Consider the following 19,721-nt stretch of genomic DNA (forward strand, 5'->3'; position numbering starts at 1 on the left):
CCCAATCTATTTTGTCCTAATTTTCCTGGCTAACTTTGTGACTCTAGTACCTGTACAGCTGTTTATGCATATATCCTGAGGAAACATTTCCTTTCTGCCAATGAATTGGTGACTACGTTCTGTTGCCGTCTATCTCCTTTCATCGGTGCCCTATTTGCATCCCAGTTTCTACTGTAATAGTTTATGTAAATGGTGTTGTTTTGTCCTTTAGCTTTCCCTCCCCTTTTTCAAGAGAATTGGTTCTAGAAACAAAAACTTGGTCGTATAACTTTAGTATATGCTCAAATCACTCCTTTGGCTTCCCTTTCTCCACAACAGTGATCCCTAAAGTAGAGGCATGCACTTGAGGTGATATCAAAAACAACCCAGTTGGATATCTTCTTGTAAATGTTCTACAGACATTTCAAGTACAACAGTTCCAAAATCTTTCCTTCTCATTTTCTATACATCCTAATTATTGTCTCGGAATCGAAAGGTTAGAACCTAGAACATGTATTGCAGTGAAATAAAATATTAGGCTATCTTTCTATGTTTTTAAGTCTAAGTAAGAGTAAAATTAAAGTTGTAATAAATGTATTGATTACTTCTATAATTTATAAATAAAAACTTCTGTAGTGCTAAAAAATATTCTTTAACGTGGAAAGTGATCACATACTATGGAGAATGTTGGTCTACAATTACTGTAATCCATTCCCTGAATACCTCCATGGCCCTGTCTCTTATCACAGCTCCAGGCTGTATTCTCAACTCCTGTGCTATGTGCCCTTTTGCTCATTTCCTGAATGTGTTTGAGGCCGCCTGCCTTTGCTTGTGCCGTGGCTGTGTGTTCACGAAGAACACAGTGTTACTTTTCATCCAATGATCATTCTTCTTCATTGAAGCTCAAAATAGAACTGATTTTGCTCCTCAGTTATGTTAGTCTGTGTTGTGTGTACTTTTACCATAGCGCTTGTGACATATTACTGCATATGTTTTCTTACCAGGTTGAAAGCTTCTTAAATACAAGAAGATTTTTGTTAATCTTAGTATTTCCAAGAACTAGAATAGTTCCAGATACATTGTGGGGACTTGATAATTTTTGCATGTGAATAATACCTTAATGCAATGGGGGAATATTTCTTTATGATTTCTCTTTTTCCCCCAAAGTATAATGCAAAACAAACATTCTGCAAACCATTTTGGTAATCCGCAAATAATAATTATGGTGAAGATTAGTTCCCATACAGCTTTTTCCATGTCACCTAATTCTGAACGTTTCAGATTGAACAGAAATTCCAGGGATCAGTATCATTTATGGATGTGACTGTGGGCTTCACCCAGGAGGAGTGGCAGCACCTAGACTCAACTCAGAGGTCCCTGTATAGAGATGTGATGCTGGAGAACTACAACAACCTCGTCTCAGTGGGTAAGATCTGTTTATTATGTAATTCTAAATAGCATTTTTAAATTGTTTTAATTATGAAGCATATGGATGCTCTGTAAGAGTTTAAAGATATTTGAGATTGGAATTCAGGAGTCAGTGTTGGTAGATCACTTTTGGGCAGGAGGAAGATATTTTGTTTACCACTCCAGTGAAATGTTCAATGGCACCTTCATTGAGCACCTCCAGATGCTTCCTGCTCTTTCAGAGGCCCTGAAGTCTAGGCCACCTGGTCCAAGTCCTAAATTATTTCACTTTGACAGGGTATTGTGTTACCAAACCAGAAGTGATCTTCAAGCTGGAGCAAGGAGAGGAGCCATGGATATTAGAGGAAGAATTCCCAAGCCAGACGTTCCCAGGTGAGTTAACATATACTGCACAGATGAACATCCGGGGATTTATTATTTTCCCGTGGTTAATCCAGAGGTTGACAACTTTGCAATGTCTTTTGCAAGAATATCTCTTTAGAAATCCTAATCCTTGGAAGTGACTGAGAATACTGATTTTTGAATCAAACCTCCAGATGCCACTCTCACAAAAAATGTTCTTTTTGATTCACTTTTTGAATATTTACCATTCTTACATGTGTCAACAGTCAGGTCTTTGCACACCTCATCTTTACTGTTTTCTTTCTCGGTTACTCTATGTTTCTCGAAGCAAGTTCAGTTGCCCACCTTAACTCCATGGCACTGCATTTTTGCTGTTCTGAGGCATTCCTTCATACACCCATTTTTTGATTCAAATAATTTTTTTGTGTGTGTGTGAGGAGATCAGCCCTGTGCTAACATCTGCCAATCCTCCTCTTTTTTCGCTGAGGAAGACTGGCCCTGGGCTAACATCCATGCCCATCTTACTCCACTTTATATGGGACGCCGCCACAGCATGGCCCGCCAAGCGGTGCATTGGTGCGCACCCGGGATCCGAACCGGTGAACCCCGGGCTGCCGCAGTGGAGCGCACATACTTAACCGCTTGCGCCACTGGGCTGGCCCCAATTCAAATAATTTTTGAGTACCTGTATATTCTAAGAGTTGAGAGTATTGTGATGAAAAAAATAATGTGTCTTAATGAGTTTATACAGGTAGCACTAATGACCAACCAGTATGTGAAAAGATACTCAGCATCACTAATCATCAGGGAAATGCAAATCAAAATGTAATGAGATATCATGTCACACCATTTAGAATGGCTAGCATCAAGAAGACCAGAGATAGCAAGTATTGGTAAGGATGGGGAGAAAAGGGAACACTTTTGCACTGTTGGTATTGATGTAAATTGGTTCAGCCACTGTGGAAAACAGTCTGGAGGTTCCTCAAAAATTTAAAAATAGAACTACCGTATGATCCATCAATTCCACGTGAGGGTATATACCCAAAATGAAGACAGGATATTGAAGAGATATATGCACTCCCATGTTTATCACAGCATTGTTCACACTAGCCACATACAGAAACAGCCTAAGAGCCCATCAATGGGTGAATGGATAAAGAAGATGTGTGTGTGTGTGTGTATATATATACATATATAAGGTATATTATTCAGCCATGAGAAAGGAGGACACCCTGCCATTTGCAACAACATGGATGGACTCTAAGCACATGTGGAATGCTAAGTGAGATAAGTCAGACAAAGACAAGTACTATATTGTATCTCATATATGTGAAATCTAAAAAAGCCAAAGTCATAAAAACAGAGAGTAACATGGTAGTTAGCAGGGGCTGGTGGGTGAGGGAATAGGACAGTTGTCGTTTAAGCGTATAGACTTGTAGCAAGTAGGAAATAAGCTTTTGAGATCTAATGCTCAGTATAGTGAGTGTGGACAGCTATATGGTATTATAATCATCAAACTTGCTGAGAGACTAGAGCATAATTATTCCAACCACTAATAGGAAATGACAGTATGTATCATGATAGAGGTGTTAATGATCACTGATGGCAATCATAGTACAGTATATAAATGTATCAAATTAACATGCTGTATACCTTAAATTTACACAGTTATATGTCAAATATATTTTAATTTAAAAAAGTAGCTAAAGACATAAACAGGTATATATGTGTATTAAATGCTCTGTAGTGGTAAAAACTATCAAAAAAATTAGAGCAGGGTTCAATTGATTGAGTGTGCTTCTTTAAGAGGAGTAGTCAGGGGAAACCTTAAGGAGATTACCATTAGAGTGGAATATGAGTTCTGCCTCTTCTCAGCAAGAGTAATAGCAACTGCTAAGCCCATGGGTAGGAACGTGCTTGGCATTTTTTAGAAATAGTGAAAAAAAGTCACAGTGGCCAAAGGCAAATGGTTGATGGGAGGAGGGGCAGGAGGTTATGTCAGGCAGCTATGGTCCAAAAGATGAGAGTATTATAAGTCTTATTAAAGATTTCAATTTTATTCCTAATTTATTAGTATATTTTGGCAAATGAGCAACATCTGATTTATATTTGTATAAGATCTTTCTTATCTTTATAGAGAAGATATTGGGAAGAGTATAAGCACTTAGACAGCTCATTAGGGAACTATTTTAGTTTTCTTTATGAGTGATTATGGTCGCTTAGACAAAATTGGAAGGCATGGAGGTAACGTGAAGAGATTAAATTCTCTCTGTATTTGGAAAGTGAGGTAATAACAAAACAACTAACATTTGTATCATCAGAGTAACAGAAGGAGAGGAGAGTGGTACTTGAAGTATTTAAAGAAATAATGGTTGAAAACTTCCCAAATTTGGCAAAAGACTTAAAACTACTTATTCAAAAACCTGAGTGAACTCCAAATGAAATAAATCCAAATATATCCATGCTAGAGGCACATCTTAATTAAATTTCTGAAAACTAAATACAAAAAATCTTGAAAGTAGCCAGAGAGAAACAACACATTACCTTTGGGAATGACAGTGGGTTTCTCATCTGAAACCATGGAGACTAGAAGGAAATAGTACATTTTTTCAAGTACTGAATGAAAAGAACTCTCAAACAAAAATTCTGTTTCTTGTGAAAATATATTCATGAAAGAAGGGAACTAAAGATAGTATACAAAGGAAAACTGAGAGAGAATGTTGTTATCAAACCTACCTTTAAAAAATGGCTAGAGAAAGTTCTCTCAATAGAAAGGAAGTAACACAAGAAAACTTTGAACTTTCAGAAAAGAAACAAGATTGAAAGTGGCAAAAATAAAGGGAAATACAATGGAGTTTCCTTCTCATTCGTTTCTGAAATCCTATTTAATATTTGGAGCAAAATTTATAATATCATGATTTAATGCTCTGTATGTAGAAGAAATACTTAATATAATTATATTTAAAAAGTAGGGACCATAAAAGGACTTAAGTGGGATTAAAATCTTACATTTCATGTGATGTGGTAAAATGTTGATCCTAGAAGACTGTGACAAGTTATATATGTGCACTTTACCTAGAAATGCACTAGAATACCTAGAACAACCACTAAAAAACTATAGAAAGTGGTACACTTAGAAACACTATAAGTAAATCAAGATGGAATCTTTAAAAGTGTTTAAGTAACCAATGGGAAAATAACAAATTAGGAACAGATGAATGAGAAACTGAGAAGACAAACAGAAAACAAATAAAATGGCGGAATATTAGCCTAACATAGTAATGTTTACCTTAAGTATAAATGATCTAAATACACCAATTAAAATACATATTGGCAGAGTAGATAAAACCAAAAACATGATTCAAAAATATGTTATCTACAAAGAAACATAGGTTGATGAAGAATAGAAAAAGATATGCCGTACAAACATTAACCAAAACAAAAACAAGAATGGCCCCATTAGTATTAAATAAAGTAGTCTCCAGAACAGAGAAAATTATTAGACAAAAAGAGGAACATTCCAACAAAAAGACAATGGTCCAAAATGTAACCCCACCAAACAACAGAACCTCCAAGTACACAAAGCAAAACTGATTGGTCTGAAAGGAGAAGTAAAGAAATCCTCAATTATACTTGGGGAATTCACCACCTCACTCTCAGCAGTTGGCGGAACTGCCAGACATTAATTCAGCAGCAGATATAGAAGGACTGAACAGCACCATCAACAGAAAGGACTGAAGTAACGTTTATCAAACACTGCCCAACAACAGCAGGTTACACATTCCTCTCAAGTGCTCACAGAACATTCAGAACGATGGAACATATCTTGGGCCATAAACAAACCTAAATAAATTTAACAAAATTGAAATAATGCTGAGTATGTTCTCTGAATATAATGAGATCAAACTATGAATAGATAACAGAAAAGCAATAGAAAAATATCAGAACACTTGGAAATTAAACAAGACATATCTAAGTAATGCATGTATTAAAGAAGAAGGCTTAAAGGGAATTTTAAAAGTATATAGAACTAAATGAAGATGAGACCACACCATATCAATATATGTGGGAGACAGCTAAAGCAGTGCTGATAGGGAAATTTATAGTATTAACTGCTAACATTAGATAAGATGAGAGGTCTCAAATGCATAATTATCTTTCTATCCCAAGAAACTGGAAAAGAGCAAAGTAAATCCACAGCAAGTAGAAGGAAGAAAAGAAGTTAAGAGCAGAAGTCAGTGAGATTGAAAATAAGAAAACAATAGAAAAAAGTAATGAAACACAAGGGTGGTTCTTTGGGGAAAAAAACAATAAAATTGATAAACCTCTAGCAATATTGACAAAAATAAAAAAAGGTAACAAATTTCCAGTATCAGGAAAGAAACTGGGGATATCAGTCCTACATCCATTAACAGGATGATGAGAATGCTGTAAACAAGTTTACACTCATAATTGGACAATTTAGAAAAAATGGATCAATTCCTCAGAAACTCCAAACTACCAAAACTCAATCAAGATGACATAAATAATTTGAATTAAAGAAATTAAATTTTAAATAAAGAGCTCCAAAAAAAAAGGAAATCTGCCATAGATGTCTTCGCTGGAGAAGTCTACCAAACAGTTAAAGAAGCGTTAACAGTAATTTTACACCATATCTTCCAGAAAATAGAAGAGTAGAGAACACTTCTTAAGTTTTTTTATTATTCTGATAATAAATAACCAAAACCATACAAAGATAGTACAAAAAATAGTAATAAAACTACAGAATTTATCTCTCATAAATTTACTAGCAAAAATCCTTGATGAAATATTAGCAAATAGAAACCAGCCATGTATAAAAAGAATTATACACTGTGACCAAGTGGAATATCCAGGTATGCAAAGCTGCTTCAACATTCAAAAATAAATCAGTGTAATCCAGCGTAGGCTAAAGAAGATGCTGTTATACATAAAATTACTTTCTTAATTTCTTTTTAGATTGCTTGTTGCAGGTATATAGAAACGCAGCTGATTTTTGGATGTTGATCTTGTACCCTGCGTCTTTGCTAAATTCGTTTATTAGTTATAGTAGCTTTCTTGTAGATTCCTTAGGATCTTCTGTATTTTGAGGGAATCTTCCTTACTTTTTCTTTAAGGCCAATATTTCCCTAATCCCAAAAGCAGATGGTGACTTTATAAGAAAGAAAAACTACAAGAGGAAGATGGGCACAGATGTTAGCTCAGGGCCAATCTTCCTCAGCAAAAAAAAAGGAGGGTTTGCATTGGATGTTAGCTCAGGGCTGATCTTCCTCACAAAAAAAAGAAAGAAAAACTACAGACAAATATCTCCCATGAATGTAGAGCAAAAATCCAAATAGATTCCAACAGCATGTATAAAGAATTATATACCATGACCAAAGAGGATTTATTCCAGACATGCAGGGCGGGTTCAACGTTCAAAAATCAATTAATGTAATCCACCCCATCAACAAACTGCAGAAAGAAAAATCATTTGATTGTATCAATTGATACAGAGAAAGCATTTGACAAAATGCTTTATAATGTTATTCTCATCTTCTTTTTTTTGTTGATATTCTGCCCAGTTGTTTTATCCATTACTGAAAGTTTTATCCTTTAGTTCGTTTCCAATTATTATCATTGATGTGTGTATTCTGCCTTTCAATTCTGTATTTGTGTCATGCACTTTGAGACTCTCTTCTTAGCATATCTGCTTAGATTTATGTCTCCTTTACTGATTGTGTTTTTTCGTTATATAATATCCCTGTTTATCTCTGATAACTTTTTTTGTGTTAGAATGTATTTTGTCTGAGGTTAGTATGGCCACCCCAGCCTTCTTATGGATGCTATGTGCTTGATATATCTTTTTCTATTTTAAAATTTTTTCACCTATATGCACGTTTGAATCTAGTATGTCTCTTGTAGGCAGAATGTGTTTGGATTTTGATTTTATACAACCTGAGAATTGCTACCTTTTGATTGGATTTTTAATCCATTCCCAATTTTCTGTTATAATTGATATAGTTGGATGTACACCTGCCATTTTACTTTTTGGTTATCTATCTATCTCATACCTTTTTGATCCTGTATTTCTTTTATTACTGCCTTCTTTTTCATTAGGTGAATATATTTTAGTATAACATTTTAATTCCTTTAATGGTTATTTCACTTAAAGAATTATGTTTCTGCTGGTTGCTACAGGATTTACCTAATAAATCTTACCTTACCAGAATCTACTTCACATTTATACCACCTTACCTTCAGTGAGATATAGAAATGTTACTCGTATATACTTCTATTTCTTCTTCTCTACTTTTGTAGTATTACTTTTGTACAGAATACATCTGTATATGTTGAATCCCAACAATACATTGTTTTAATTATTATTTTATATAATTTCATGTCTTTTAAAGAAACTGAGACAAAAAGGATAGCAAGTATCTATTTGTAGAGTTTGTTATATTAACTTTCTTAGTCACCATTTCTGCCTCATTTCATTTGTTCCTGTGGATTCAAATTACTGTTCATGGTTATTTCCTTATTTCAATGTAAGTTTGTTCCTCTCCCTCATTTTGCTTTATTGTCAAATGTGTTTTATTTCCATATGTTACAGGCCCAATAATGCAGTTTCATACATATTGATTTATGCATTGCCTTGGCAAAATACTTAGGAGAAGAAATATACCTTTATACTGTCTTTTAATATTACATAATTACTTTTACCCACAATCTTTGTGAATTTGCACTAGTGGCTGGGATCACTTGCCTTCAGTGTGAAAAATTTCTTTTATTTTTTGTAAGGTTGGTCTGCTAGCAATGGATTCTTGTTTTTTTGGCTTTCTTTTGGGTTTTTAATCTGTGGATTTATTTATTTTACCCTCAGTATTGAAAAATACTTCTGTTGTTTTGGTTGACGGTTTTTCTTTTTTTTTCCCAGCACACTGAATATATCATCCCACCTCCTTGGCTTGATTGTTTTTAATGAGAAGTCAGGTGTTAATCTTACTGGAGTGCCCTTTTATATGATGAATTGTATTTCTCTTGATGCTTAAAAAGTTTTCTTAAGAAGTCTTTGTTTTTTAATATTTTTACCATGATACATCTTTGTGTGGATCTCTGTGATTGTCCCACTTGGAGTTTATTTTTTTAATTTGCAGATTAATGTTTTTCTTTAAATTTGCAAGATTTTTGCCATCATTTCTTTGAATGTTTTTTCTGCTCCTTGCTCTTTCTCCTCTCCTTCTGTTACTGTCGTTATGAATAAGTTGGTGCAGTTAATGGTGTCCTTCATTTATTTGATGCTTTATTCAGTTTTCTCTTATTTCTCTCTGTTATTTAGATTGCATTATGTCTATTGATCTATTTTCAGGTTCACTAATTTTTTCTCCTACAAGCTTCAATCTACTGTTGAGCCTTTCTAATGAATTTCCATTGTAATTGTTGTAATTTTCGAATCTAGGATTTTTATTTCATTGTCTTCTTGCTCTTTATTGATATTCTCTATGTGATGAAGTGACATACCTCCCTTTACTTCCTTAAGCATAGTTTCCTTTTGAACATATTAATACCTGCTTTGAGGTCTGCTAGGTCCAATATCTGGACCCACTCAAGGGCAGTTTCTTTTGCCTGCTATTTCTCCTATATATGTGAAATTTTCCTGTTTCTTTGTATGTCTTGTAACTTTTTTTTGGACAATGGATATTTTAGATAATATTTTGTACATCCCCTGATACTGATTCTTTTTCTCTCTCCAGGGCTTCTTGTTATTTTTGCTTGCTAATTTATTTGTTTGGTGACTTGGCTGGACTATTTGAGTGATGTCTTTTCCTCCCATAGTGTACTGTCTCTGATGTTGCTTCTCAGAGAGCTCTGCCTTGGGCATTCACACTGTTCTTAGAATGACAGTTGTGTTAATAGGATGCTCTTTGAGTGTCTCTGTGATGGCTAATTTTATGTGTTAACTTGACTGGCATAAGGGATGCCCAGAGAGCTGGTAAAATGTCATTTCTGGGTGTGTCTTGGGGGTGTTTGGATGTGATTAGCATTTGATTCAACAGACTGAGTAAAGTGATCCACCCTCACCAATGTGGGCGGGCATCATCCAATTTGTTGGGAGCCCGAATGGAACAGAAAAGTGAAGGAAGGGCAAATTCTCTCTGTTCTGGAGCTGGAATGTCCATTTTCTGCTCTCAGACATCAAAGCTCCTGGTTCTTCAGACTTCAAGACTTACCCCAGCAGCCCTCTGGTTTTCAGGCCTTTGACCATGACTAGGAGTTATACCATTGAATCTAGTTCTCATGCCTTTGGAGTTGGACTGAATTATACCACTGGCTTTCCTGGTTCTCTAGCTTGCACATGGCAGCTTATGGGACTTGGCCTCCATAACTGCATAAGGCAATTTCTTTAATAAATCTCTTTCTTGGACATATATAGGATATCTCTGTATCCTGTTGGTTCTGTTTCTCTGGAGAGCCCTGATAAATACAATCTCTTTCTCTGATCTCTATGTTAACTTATCTGCCTCTGTTGCTATCACACTCTGCTTTTAGTCTCTACTAATTGATTGTCTGATTGTTTCCAACAGTGTACTGGGTCATATATTGCTCTACTGATTGGTCCAGTTAAATTTGAACCCCTTTCAGAGGGGTTGTCTTTGAGGCCAGTCTTTGGCATTGCCCCTCATGCCGCCATTTTGGAAATCGTCTGTTAGACATAATTTAAGAAAATCATTACTATAGAAAATCTGTGTCTTTGAGTGTATTTGAATGAATGTTTCTGGCAGATAGGAACAAACTAATAGGCTGGGATGCCTCTTCTTACTTATTTCTTTCCTTTGTTCCTTCTTGTATATTTTTAGTTGGCCTGTGGTTTAGCTTGTTGTTCTCATGGAGCTACCAGCCTCTTCCTAATTGCTTATCACTGAAATTTCATTGTTTTTGAGGGTAACCTTACCCACACTCTGTTACACACAAAGTGGACTTTCTTGAGAAGAGCTTCAGAGCTCTCTGTTCTTATGACCTGCCTCTATCTCTGGGTAAAAGCACTGCACCATTGCTCTGGAGCCAGGAGCCAGAACAGTGTCCTGCTTCTCTCAAAGTGACACCATACATTATGCTCAGTAGGAAATGTGTGTGTTTCTGTCTGAATATTTCTGATAGCTAGATATAAACGTAAGATATGCAATACCTTTGTATAAGAAGTGTAAAACATTATTGAAAAACTTAAAGAAGTTTTATATATATGAATAGATGTATCTTGTTGATCATTGGAAGGGCCAGCATCATAAAGATGCTTTCCTCCCTAAATTCACATGTAGATTCAATTCAATTAATTCTAATTAGAATTCCTACGAGCTTTGATGTTGTGTTTTTGTTTTTGAGAAGTTAAGTTACCCCGTAATAGCTTAAACCCAGAAAATGATGGAGATGTGTAAGCCTGTGGCAATTAGGTTTGTTGGTTTAATTCAAGAAGAGGCTGGAGGATGACTTTTTTATATATGGAAACTTGATATTTGGATAGATCTGCCACTGCAAATCACTGGCAAAAGATGAGAGTTTTCTAAATTGCACTTAATGCACATAACATATTACTTATATGTATTTTTACTGTCTCTCTCCACTGGAATCCAAGCTCCATGAAAGCAGACATTTTGCCTGTTTCCTTTACTGTTGTATCTCCACTTCATAGAACAATGCTTGGCACATAGTAAATACTCAAAAATATGATGAATATTGGCCTCTTATAAATTAATACAAAAAATATAGCCCCATTAAAAAATGGTCAGAAGGCAAAAATGCAAAGCGTCATTGATAATAATGAAATGCATGATAAGATTAGAGTTAAATACCACTTTATACCTATTTAAATGAAAAGAACTAAGGAGCCCAGCACAACCACATATTGGTTATAATGCAGAGCAATGGATATTTTTATACAATGCTTTGGTCAAACCACTTTGGAAAATAGTTTTTTATTATCTTGTGTGGTCGAACATATCTTTGATCTAGTTTCATACCTTATATCTTTGAGATACACTTTTAAGTCTCAAACTGTGATGAGGAACTGGTTTTTTTGTTTTGCTTTAAATATTTTTAATACATCATTGACAAATACTTTTATAAAATATAATAAAAAGATACAAAGCAAAGACATAGAAAATAGAAGCCTCACTTTTTTGTTATTATATTCAAAGGTAAAATTACACTTGAAAGTTTCTGTTAAAAAATCGTCTTCCACACCCAGCCAAGATAGACTAATAGGAGCTGGGTTTATCCTCTTTTCTGAAACAACCAAAACAATAAGACAAAATATATGGAACAGTGAATTGCAAGACAGTCGTCATTAGCCAACCAAGGACTGAAAGTACTTAGAGCCAAGAAACATAGGACTTGAGCCCTATGGTAGCCCTGCCAGAGCAGTGAACTCTGGTAGAGCCCTGCACACTCACTAAATTTAGGATTTGGAGTTGACAGTCCAGGGAGATTAAGGCTGCTTACTGTTCACAGGACAGAGTACCAGACAGGGGATTACTGCATAGAGAGAAAAGCTGGAAATCTGCAATGGGTCCTTCTTGAGTATTCATCAGAATATTAATCAGCCCGTATGTGAGGAAATTAAAGACCTTTTGAAAATAATTAGAGGGAACAGTGTGCAGCACTCACAGATGGCCTGAAAAAGGACTGTTCCCACTAGCCAGAGTGGAAAAACTCATAATTCACAGAGTACTAGGTAGAATACTCAGAAAAGTCTTGTCTCAGTAGTGAGGAGTAATGCACCTTAGAGTGAATACTGCTCCAGATATGTGTAACAATTCATAAAAGCAAGACCTAAAAGCATCAAACTATTTTAAGTGACTTGAATGTATTATAGAACAAAGCACAAAAATACTTACAGGAATTCAGAAGTACCCAGCATCCAATAATGTAATATTCACAGTGGCATCCATCCATTGAAAGATTACCAGATATACAAACAAGTGGGAAAACATGGGCCTCATTGAGGAGACTAATGTGTAAATCAAAATGGACTCAGAATTGACATAGATGTTAGAATTATCCAACAAATTCATTAAAAGTTATTGTAATGGGATTCCATGTGTTCTAAAACTTAAGTAGAAACATGGAAGATAGAAAACCAACACAAATGAAAGTTCACTATTAAAAACAATCAAATTTCTGGAGATGTTTGAGATGAAAAATGAGAAGAATTAATGGCAGATTAGACATTTCAGAAGAAAAAAATTAGTAAACTTGAACACGTAGTAATGGAAGCCACACAAAATGAAACAGAGAAAAGGATTTTGAAAAAATGAAAAGAGCACCTGTGAGCTGTACGATAATTTCAGGTATTCTAATACGTGTGTTATTGGGGTCCTTGAACAAAAGGGAGCAGGGAACAAAAAATAATACTTACAGAATTAATGATTAAAAATTTCCAAATCTGGTCAGACCCACCAATCCAAGACACCCAACAAACTTCAAGCAAAGGTGCATGAGGAGAAAACTACACCAACACAATTACATCATAATCAGAATGCTGTAAAACCACTGTTGAAGAGAAAATCTTTAAAGCTTCTAGCAACAAAAGACATAAGGATGACAGCAAATTTTCCATTAAATGAGGCAAGAGAGAATATAGTGGAGCATTAAGTTAATAGTTTAGAAAACAAAAAACTATGAAGTAGAAAATCTATACTCAGCAGTAATAGCTGTCAGAAACAGTGAAAATAAAAGGAAGTTTTCAGATACATGAAAGCTGAAAGAGTTCATCACCAGCTGACCTACACTACAAGAAATATTTTGATACCTCATGGGAATCTAGATCTACCCCAAAGAATGAAGACCAGGAAATGGTTACTACATGGATATATATATGACATTTTTCTTTAAGTCTCTGAAAATATATTTACTTTAAACAAAAACAATAACAAATGTATTGCGAGGTTTGTAACATCGAAGTAAAATATATGACAATTATAGCCTAAAGGCTTGGAGGAGAGAAGTGAAAGTAGACTATTGTAAGATTCTTATACTATATGTGATGTCAATAATATCACTTAAAGATACACTAATTAAAGAAGTGACCATATTGATTGATAATCACAGAAAATGTAAATGGTATAATACCCCTATATAAAAGGCAGAGATTGCCAGGTGAGATAAATAAAAAAAGATAAGATCCAATTTTATGCCGCCTATAAGAGAGACATATTAGATTCAAAGACTCAGATTGAACATAAAATGGATGGAAAAAGAAAGATACACAAAGGTAAAATTATTCAAAAGGCTGCAGTGTTGTGTCAATATCAGATGGAATTGATTTCAAAGCCAAGAATATTGCTAATGAAAGAGAAGATTTTTTCTTATTGATAGAGATAAATTTATAAAGAGAACTTAATAATCTAGACTTTTATGCTTGCTAATAACTGTTTTTCAAAGTATATAAAACAAAAACTGATAAACTTGAAGGAGAAATAGGCTCACAATTATAGTCAGGTGTTTCAGCATCCTTCTCCCAATAATTAATAGAAGAAAATGGAAAATGAGCAAAGATATAGTAGACTTGAATAAAACTAAGTAACCAAATTGAGCTAATTGACATTTATAAAATACTCTGCTCCTCCCATCCCACTACTTCTCCCACATACTTACAAACCAGTGAAATATTTCAAAGCCATGTGAACATTTACCAAGATAGGTCACATTCCTGGACATGAAAACAAGTCTCAATAAATTTAAAGGGATTCAGATCATGTACAATATTTTCTCTTACCACAATGGAGTTAAATTAAAAATCAGTAACAGGGGCTGGCCCGGTGGCATAGCGGGTAAGTGCGTGCACTCCTATTTCAATTGCCCTGGGTTCGCAGGTTCGGATCCCGGGCACAGACCTATGCACTGCTTATCGAGCCATGCTGTTGAGGCATCCCATATAAAGTAGAGGAAGATGGGCATCAATGTTAGCCCAGGGCCAATCTTCCTCAGCAAAAAGAGGAAGATTAGGGCCGGCCCTGTGGCTTGGTGGTTAAGTGCGCGCGCTGCGATGCTGGTGGCCCGGGTTCGGATCCCGGGTGCGCATCGAGGCACCACTTCTCCGTCCATCCTGAGGCTGAGTCTCACATACAGCAACTAGAAGGATGTGCAGCTATGACATACAACTATCTACTGGGGCTTTGAGGGGAAAAAATAAAATAAATAAAATCTTTAAAAAAAAAAAAAAAGAGGATTGGCAACAGATGTTAGTTCAGGGCTAATCTTCCTCACCAAAAAAAAAAAAAATCAGTAACACAAAGAAATGTCTAAAATCCCTAAATAGTTAGGAATTTACTAACACACTTTTACATAACTTATGTTTCAAAGAAGAATTCAAAGGGGATATTATAAACTATTTTGAACTCAGTGTTAATGAAAACAGAATTTGTGGGAAATTTACATGTAGGAAATTTTTATGTAGGAAACGTATGTATAATACTTCATTCCTTTTATTATTTTCCATTTTGTTCTTTATTACTCCCTTTCTTCTGCTTGCTTTTGGGTTAATTTGCTCTTTTCTAATTTTTTAAGGTGGAAGCATCTGAGGTAATTGATTTGCAACCATTCTTCATATGAAACACAAGATACTGTGTGTGTGTGTGTATCTCCAACACACACAAATACATATATGAAATTTATTATCTATGGAAATGTATAATATATAATATATACTTAATATATGATATATAAATATCATACATATGGGATTTCGTATGTCTTTGTGTGTGTGCACACACATATATATCCAACACACATGTATGAAATTTGTGTTAGGTAAGAAGGAAAGTCAAATCAGTGGCTTCAGCTGCTTCCACCTTAGGAATCTAGAAAAAAAGAGCAAATTACACCCATAGTAAGTAGAAAAAAATGAAATAATAAAGAATAAAATGATAAACAGTGTAGTCAAAAACCGTTGAGATGGGCCGGCCCTGTGGCTTAGTGGTTAAGTACGCGCGCTCTGCTGCTGGCAGCCAGAGTTCGGATCCCGGGTGCACACCGACACACCGCTTCTCTGGCCATGCTGAGGCCGCGTCCCACATACAGCAACTAGAAGGATGTGCAGCTATGACATACAACTATCTTCTGGGGCCTTGGGGAGAAAAAATAAATAAAATTATTTAAAAAAAAAAACAAACATGGAGAAAATTAGTAAAACTAAAAGCTGGTTCTTCGAGAAGATCAATAAAATTGACAAACTTCTACATGAATCATTTTTGATAGTAAGAATAAGAATGTGATATCACTAAAGATTCTACAGATGTTATAAGGAAAATAAAGGCATATTGTGCCTGTAACTTTATAAATTCAACAATTTAGATGAAATGGACAATTTCCTTCAAAGAAACAACTACCAAAGCTTATTCCAGAAGAAATAGATAACCTTTCCACAAAGAAGACCCTAGATCCAGATGGCTTTATTAGTGAATTCTACCAAACATGAAATAATACGAATTCTACCCAAACTTCTTCCAGAAAACTCTAAAGGAAGAAATACTTCCTAATTCATTCTGTGAGGCCAGCATTGCCCTAATACCAAAACTAGACAAAGACATTATAAGAAAAGAAAGCTACAGACCAGTGTCCATCATGAATATGGATGTAAAAACTCTAAACAAAATTTTAGTGGTTAAAAACCAACAATATATAAACACTTGAGATTGCTCAAAAAATTAAGAATAGAACTACCATGTGTTCCAGTTATTCCACTTCTGTGTATTTATCCAAAGAACACAAAAACGCTAATTCGAAAAGAAATTTGCTCCCGTGTTTCATTGCAGCGTTATTCACAATAGCGAAGACTTGGAAATAACCTAAGTGCCCATCAATGGATGAATGGATAAAGAAGATGTGGTGTACGTATATGCAATGGAATACTGCTCCGCCATAAAAAGATGAAATCTTGCCATTTGTGACAACCTGGATGGCCCTTGAGAATATTATGCTAAGCAAAATAAGTCAGAGAAAGCCAAATACCATATGAGTTCATTCATGTGGAAGATAAAAACAACAACAAATAAACCACATTGGCATAGAGATTAGATTGGTGGTTACCAGAGGGGCAGAGGGAAAGGGGAAAGGTGTAAAAGGGCACATGTGTACAGTGATGGATGGTTTTAATCTTTGGGTGGTGAACATGATGTAGTCTACACAGAAATCAAAATAAAATGGTGTACAATGGAAATTTATATAATGTTATAAACCAGTGTTAGCTCAATTAAAAAATAAACTTAAAAAAAAAGGCTAATATATCATGACCAAGTGGAGTTAATCCCAGAGAGGGCTTTCTCAACATTTGGAAAGCAATCAGTGTAATTCTCTGTTTCAGGGCCAATTTCTTGGAGATGCAACCTGTGTAGTCACACAGTACCGTGTTCTCTGAAGGAGCCCTGGACTTGGTTTAACTCTCTACTGTTGCCATCTTGAAATTCCTAACAATTTTGCCTTTGAACTTGTGATTAATATAAGAAAAGTAAAGTCTGATGAGACCATGGAATATGTGTGTGAGCCCAACAGGATACATTGAGTGGCAGTGTGCTCACTAAGTTTTTCATGTGGCTGCTTGGCACAATCGGGTGTCCTGTAGTCCTGAATAGGTGAGACTCATGTCTGTATGGTTTGCAGCAGCAGCAAAACCAGTGTCAGAAGCATGGTGGTTGCAGCCCCAAAAGAGAAACAACAGTGGGAGGCTGGCTTGCTTGTCTCTCCTTTTAGCCTGTCCTTTTGGCACCTGCACAAAATATTAACTTTCTGGTCTGCGTACTGGGACAGTAACCTCCAGTACTCAGGCAGTAATCATAGTCAGTAAAGTATTACATAATAAAAGTATACTCATTGACATTGTGTTAAGGCCTACCAGGCAGTTGCTAGAATTCTTCAGAGTGTAGCCTTTCTGGTCTTGAAAACTGCTACAGCATTGCCAAGCAGGTGTTCACAGGCTTAGAAAAAGAAATTAAACTTGATGGAAGAGAACATTATTTTCATATGTAATTCTGGGTGAACGAAGGAACCAAGGAAGTCAATTTTGAAATTAAGTTTTCCTTGTATTTGAAGATATAGCAATAGCTGCATAAATAGGTATTTTGAATTATATACATGATTATATACAAATGATATATTATCATATATATTCATGATTATATACAAATCATGAAGCCGTTTTTGGCCTCTTGTACAAGTTACAGGAAATGGCAGAGGAAACATTAAAATGCCATTGTATAAATTTACATTTGAAATTAAGATTTACACAAAACTATTTTATGAAAAGTTAGTTTTAGAAAAATGTTCCTCAAGAAGCATCTCTAGGTATACTAAAATTTATGCTGTGAAATAATGTATCAGAAATTTAGCTCATGTTGTCACAACCTATGAACAACTTTTAACATCTCCAGTAGCAGTTGTACCATCTGCAAAAGTGCCTTCTCAAAATTAACAGAAAAAATTATTTATCTTGCATTTGCCAAGAATAATTAATGTTACTTTCAATTACATCTATTGAAAATGAAGTTTCTAAAAGTATGAATTTTGATGACTTGTGTATTTGCAGAAGGAAATGCCAGAAAAATCTTATGATCAATCAAATCGTATGAGCAATCAAGAGATTATATTAATAAAGTATTAGTAATTATTATATGAAATTTTTGTACCAGAAATATTGTCTTGCATTTGTAAGTTCATGCTGTTACTCATCTATCACTTTTATACCTAAGTTTTATATGTATTCTTTTTTAAGGGAAAGCATAATTTTATTACCTTTAGCTATACTTTTGGGTGTGATTTTTGAGTAAATGGCCCCACATTTTCGTTTTTCACTGGCCCCCATCAATTACGCATTCACCCCTGACCTGTATTTCAAAACAAAAGAAAAACCTATGTGATCATTTCAGTAGATGCAGAGAAAGCATTTGACAAAATCCAGCATCCATTCCTGATTAAAACTCTCAAATGAAGAATAGAAAGGGCCTTTCTTAACCTGATAAAGGGCATCTATAGAAAACCTGCAATTAATGTCATGCTTAATGGTAAAAAACTGAATAGTTTCTTTCCAATATCAGGAACAAGACAAGGATTCCACTCACACTCAGTAATGTAATATAATCTAGCTAGTGTAATCAGGAAAGAAAAAGGCAGAAAAGGAGATCAGAGTGGAAAAGAAGAAGTAGAACTGTCTTTATTCATAAAAAAATATGGTTATGTGCAAAATCCAGTAGAATCGCCGGACAAATGACTAGAGCTGTTAAGTAAGTGTAGGTTGGAGGACAAAAATCAATATACAAAAATCAATTTTATTTCTATATAGTTTCCAATGATAAATTGGAAATTAAAATTTTAAAAAGCAATATTTGCAATAGCATGAAAAATATTTTTTGCAGATATTTCTGGCAAAAGATATGAAAGACCTCACTGAAAACTGTAAACCATTGTGGAGAGAAACTGAAGACTTAAATAAACGGAGAGAGAGAACCGTGTTCATGTATCAGAATGCTCAATATTGTTAACGTTTTACTCCTTAAAAGTTGGATCTATAAATTCACAATAATCCCAATCTAATTCCCAGTAGGCTTTCTTATAGCAATTGACTAGCTCATTCTAAGCTTTACATTAAAGTGCAAACGAGCTGGAGTAATTAAAACAACTTGGAAATATAAAAGTTAAGTTGTAGGGGTAACACTAATTTGAAGACCTATTATAAAGTTACACTAAACAAGACAGTGTGGTGTTAACATCAAGACAGACACGTAGATCAGTGGCTCAGAATACAGAGCCCAGAAGTAAATCCATTCATATAAATCATAATGTCAAAACTTATCAAATTATATGGTTTAAATATATTCAGTTGAGTCATCAACTATACCTCACTGAAGCTATTTTGAAATTGCCATGGAAGTTTCCAAATAGTTGCTCTCAGTTTCTCTATTTATCTCGTCATATACCTGTTAAATACA

General features: G+C 34.9%; 1 protein-coding gene across 1 annotated transcript in view; it reads left to right on the forward strand.

The window, feature by feature from the left end:
- The window catches only part of LOC101397337 (uncharacterized), a 51,855-nt gene that overhangs the window by 15,756 nt on the left and 16,378 nt on the right, over positions 1 to 19,721 (forward strand). The window contains exons 3-4 of the mRNA XM_087431891.1: positions 1,261 to 1,405; positions 1,684 to 1,779. Coding sequence (XP_087288017.1) covers positions 1,261 to 1,405; positions 1,684 to 1,779 — 241 coding nt within the window. The remainder of the gene's footprint in view (positions 1 to 1,260; positions 1,406 to 1,683; positions 1,780 to 19,721) is intronic.

Source organism: Ceratotherium simum, chromosome 6 (genome assembly GCF_057802395.1).
Source record: "Ceratotherium simum simum isolate JZ-2026a chromosome 6, ASM5780239v1, whole genome shotgun sequence".
NCBI lineage: Eukaryota > Metazoa > Chordata > Mammalia > Perissodactyla > Rhinocerotidae > Ceratotherium > Ceratotherium simum.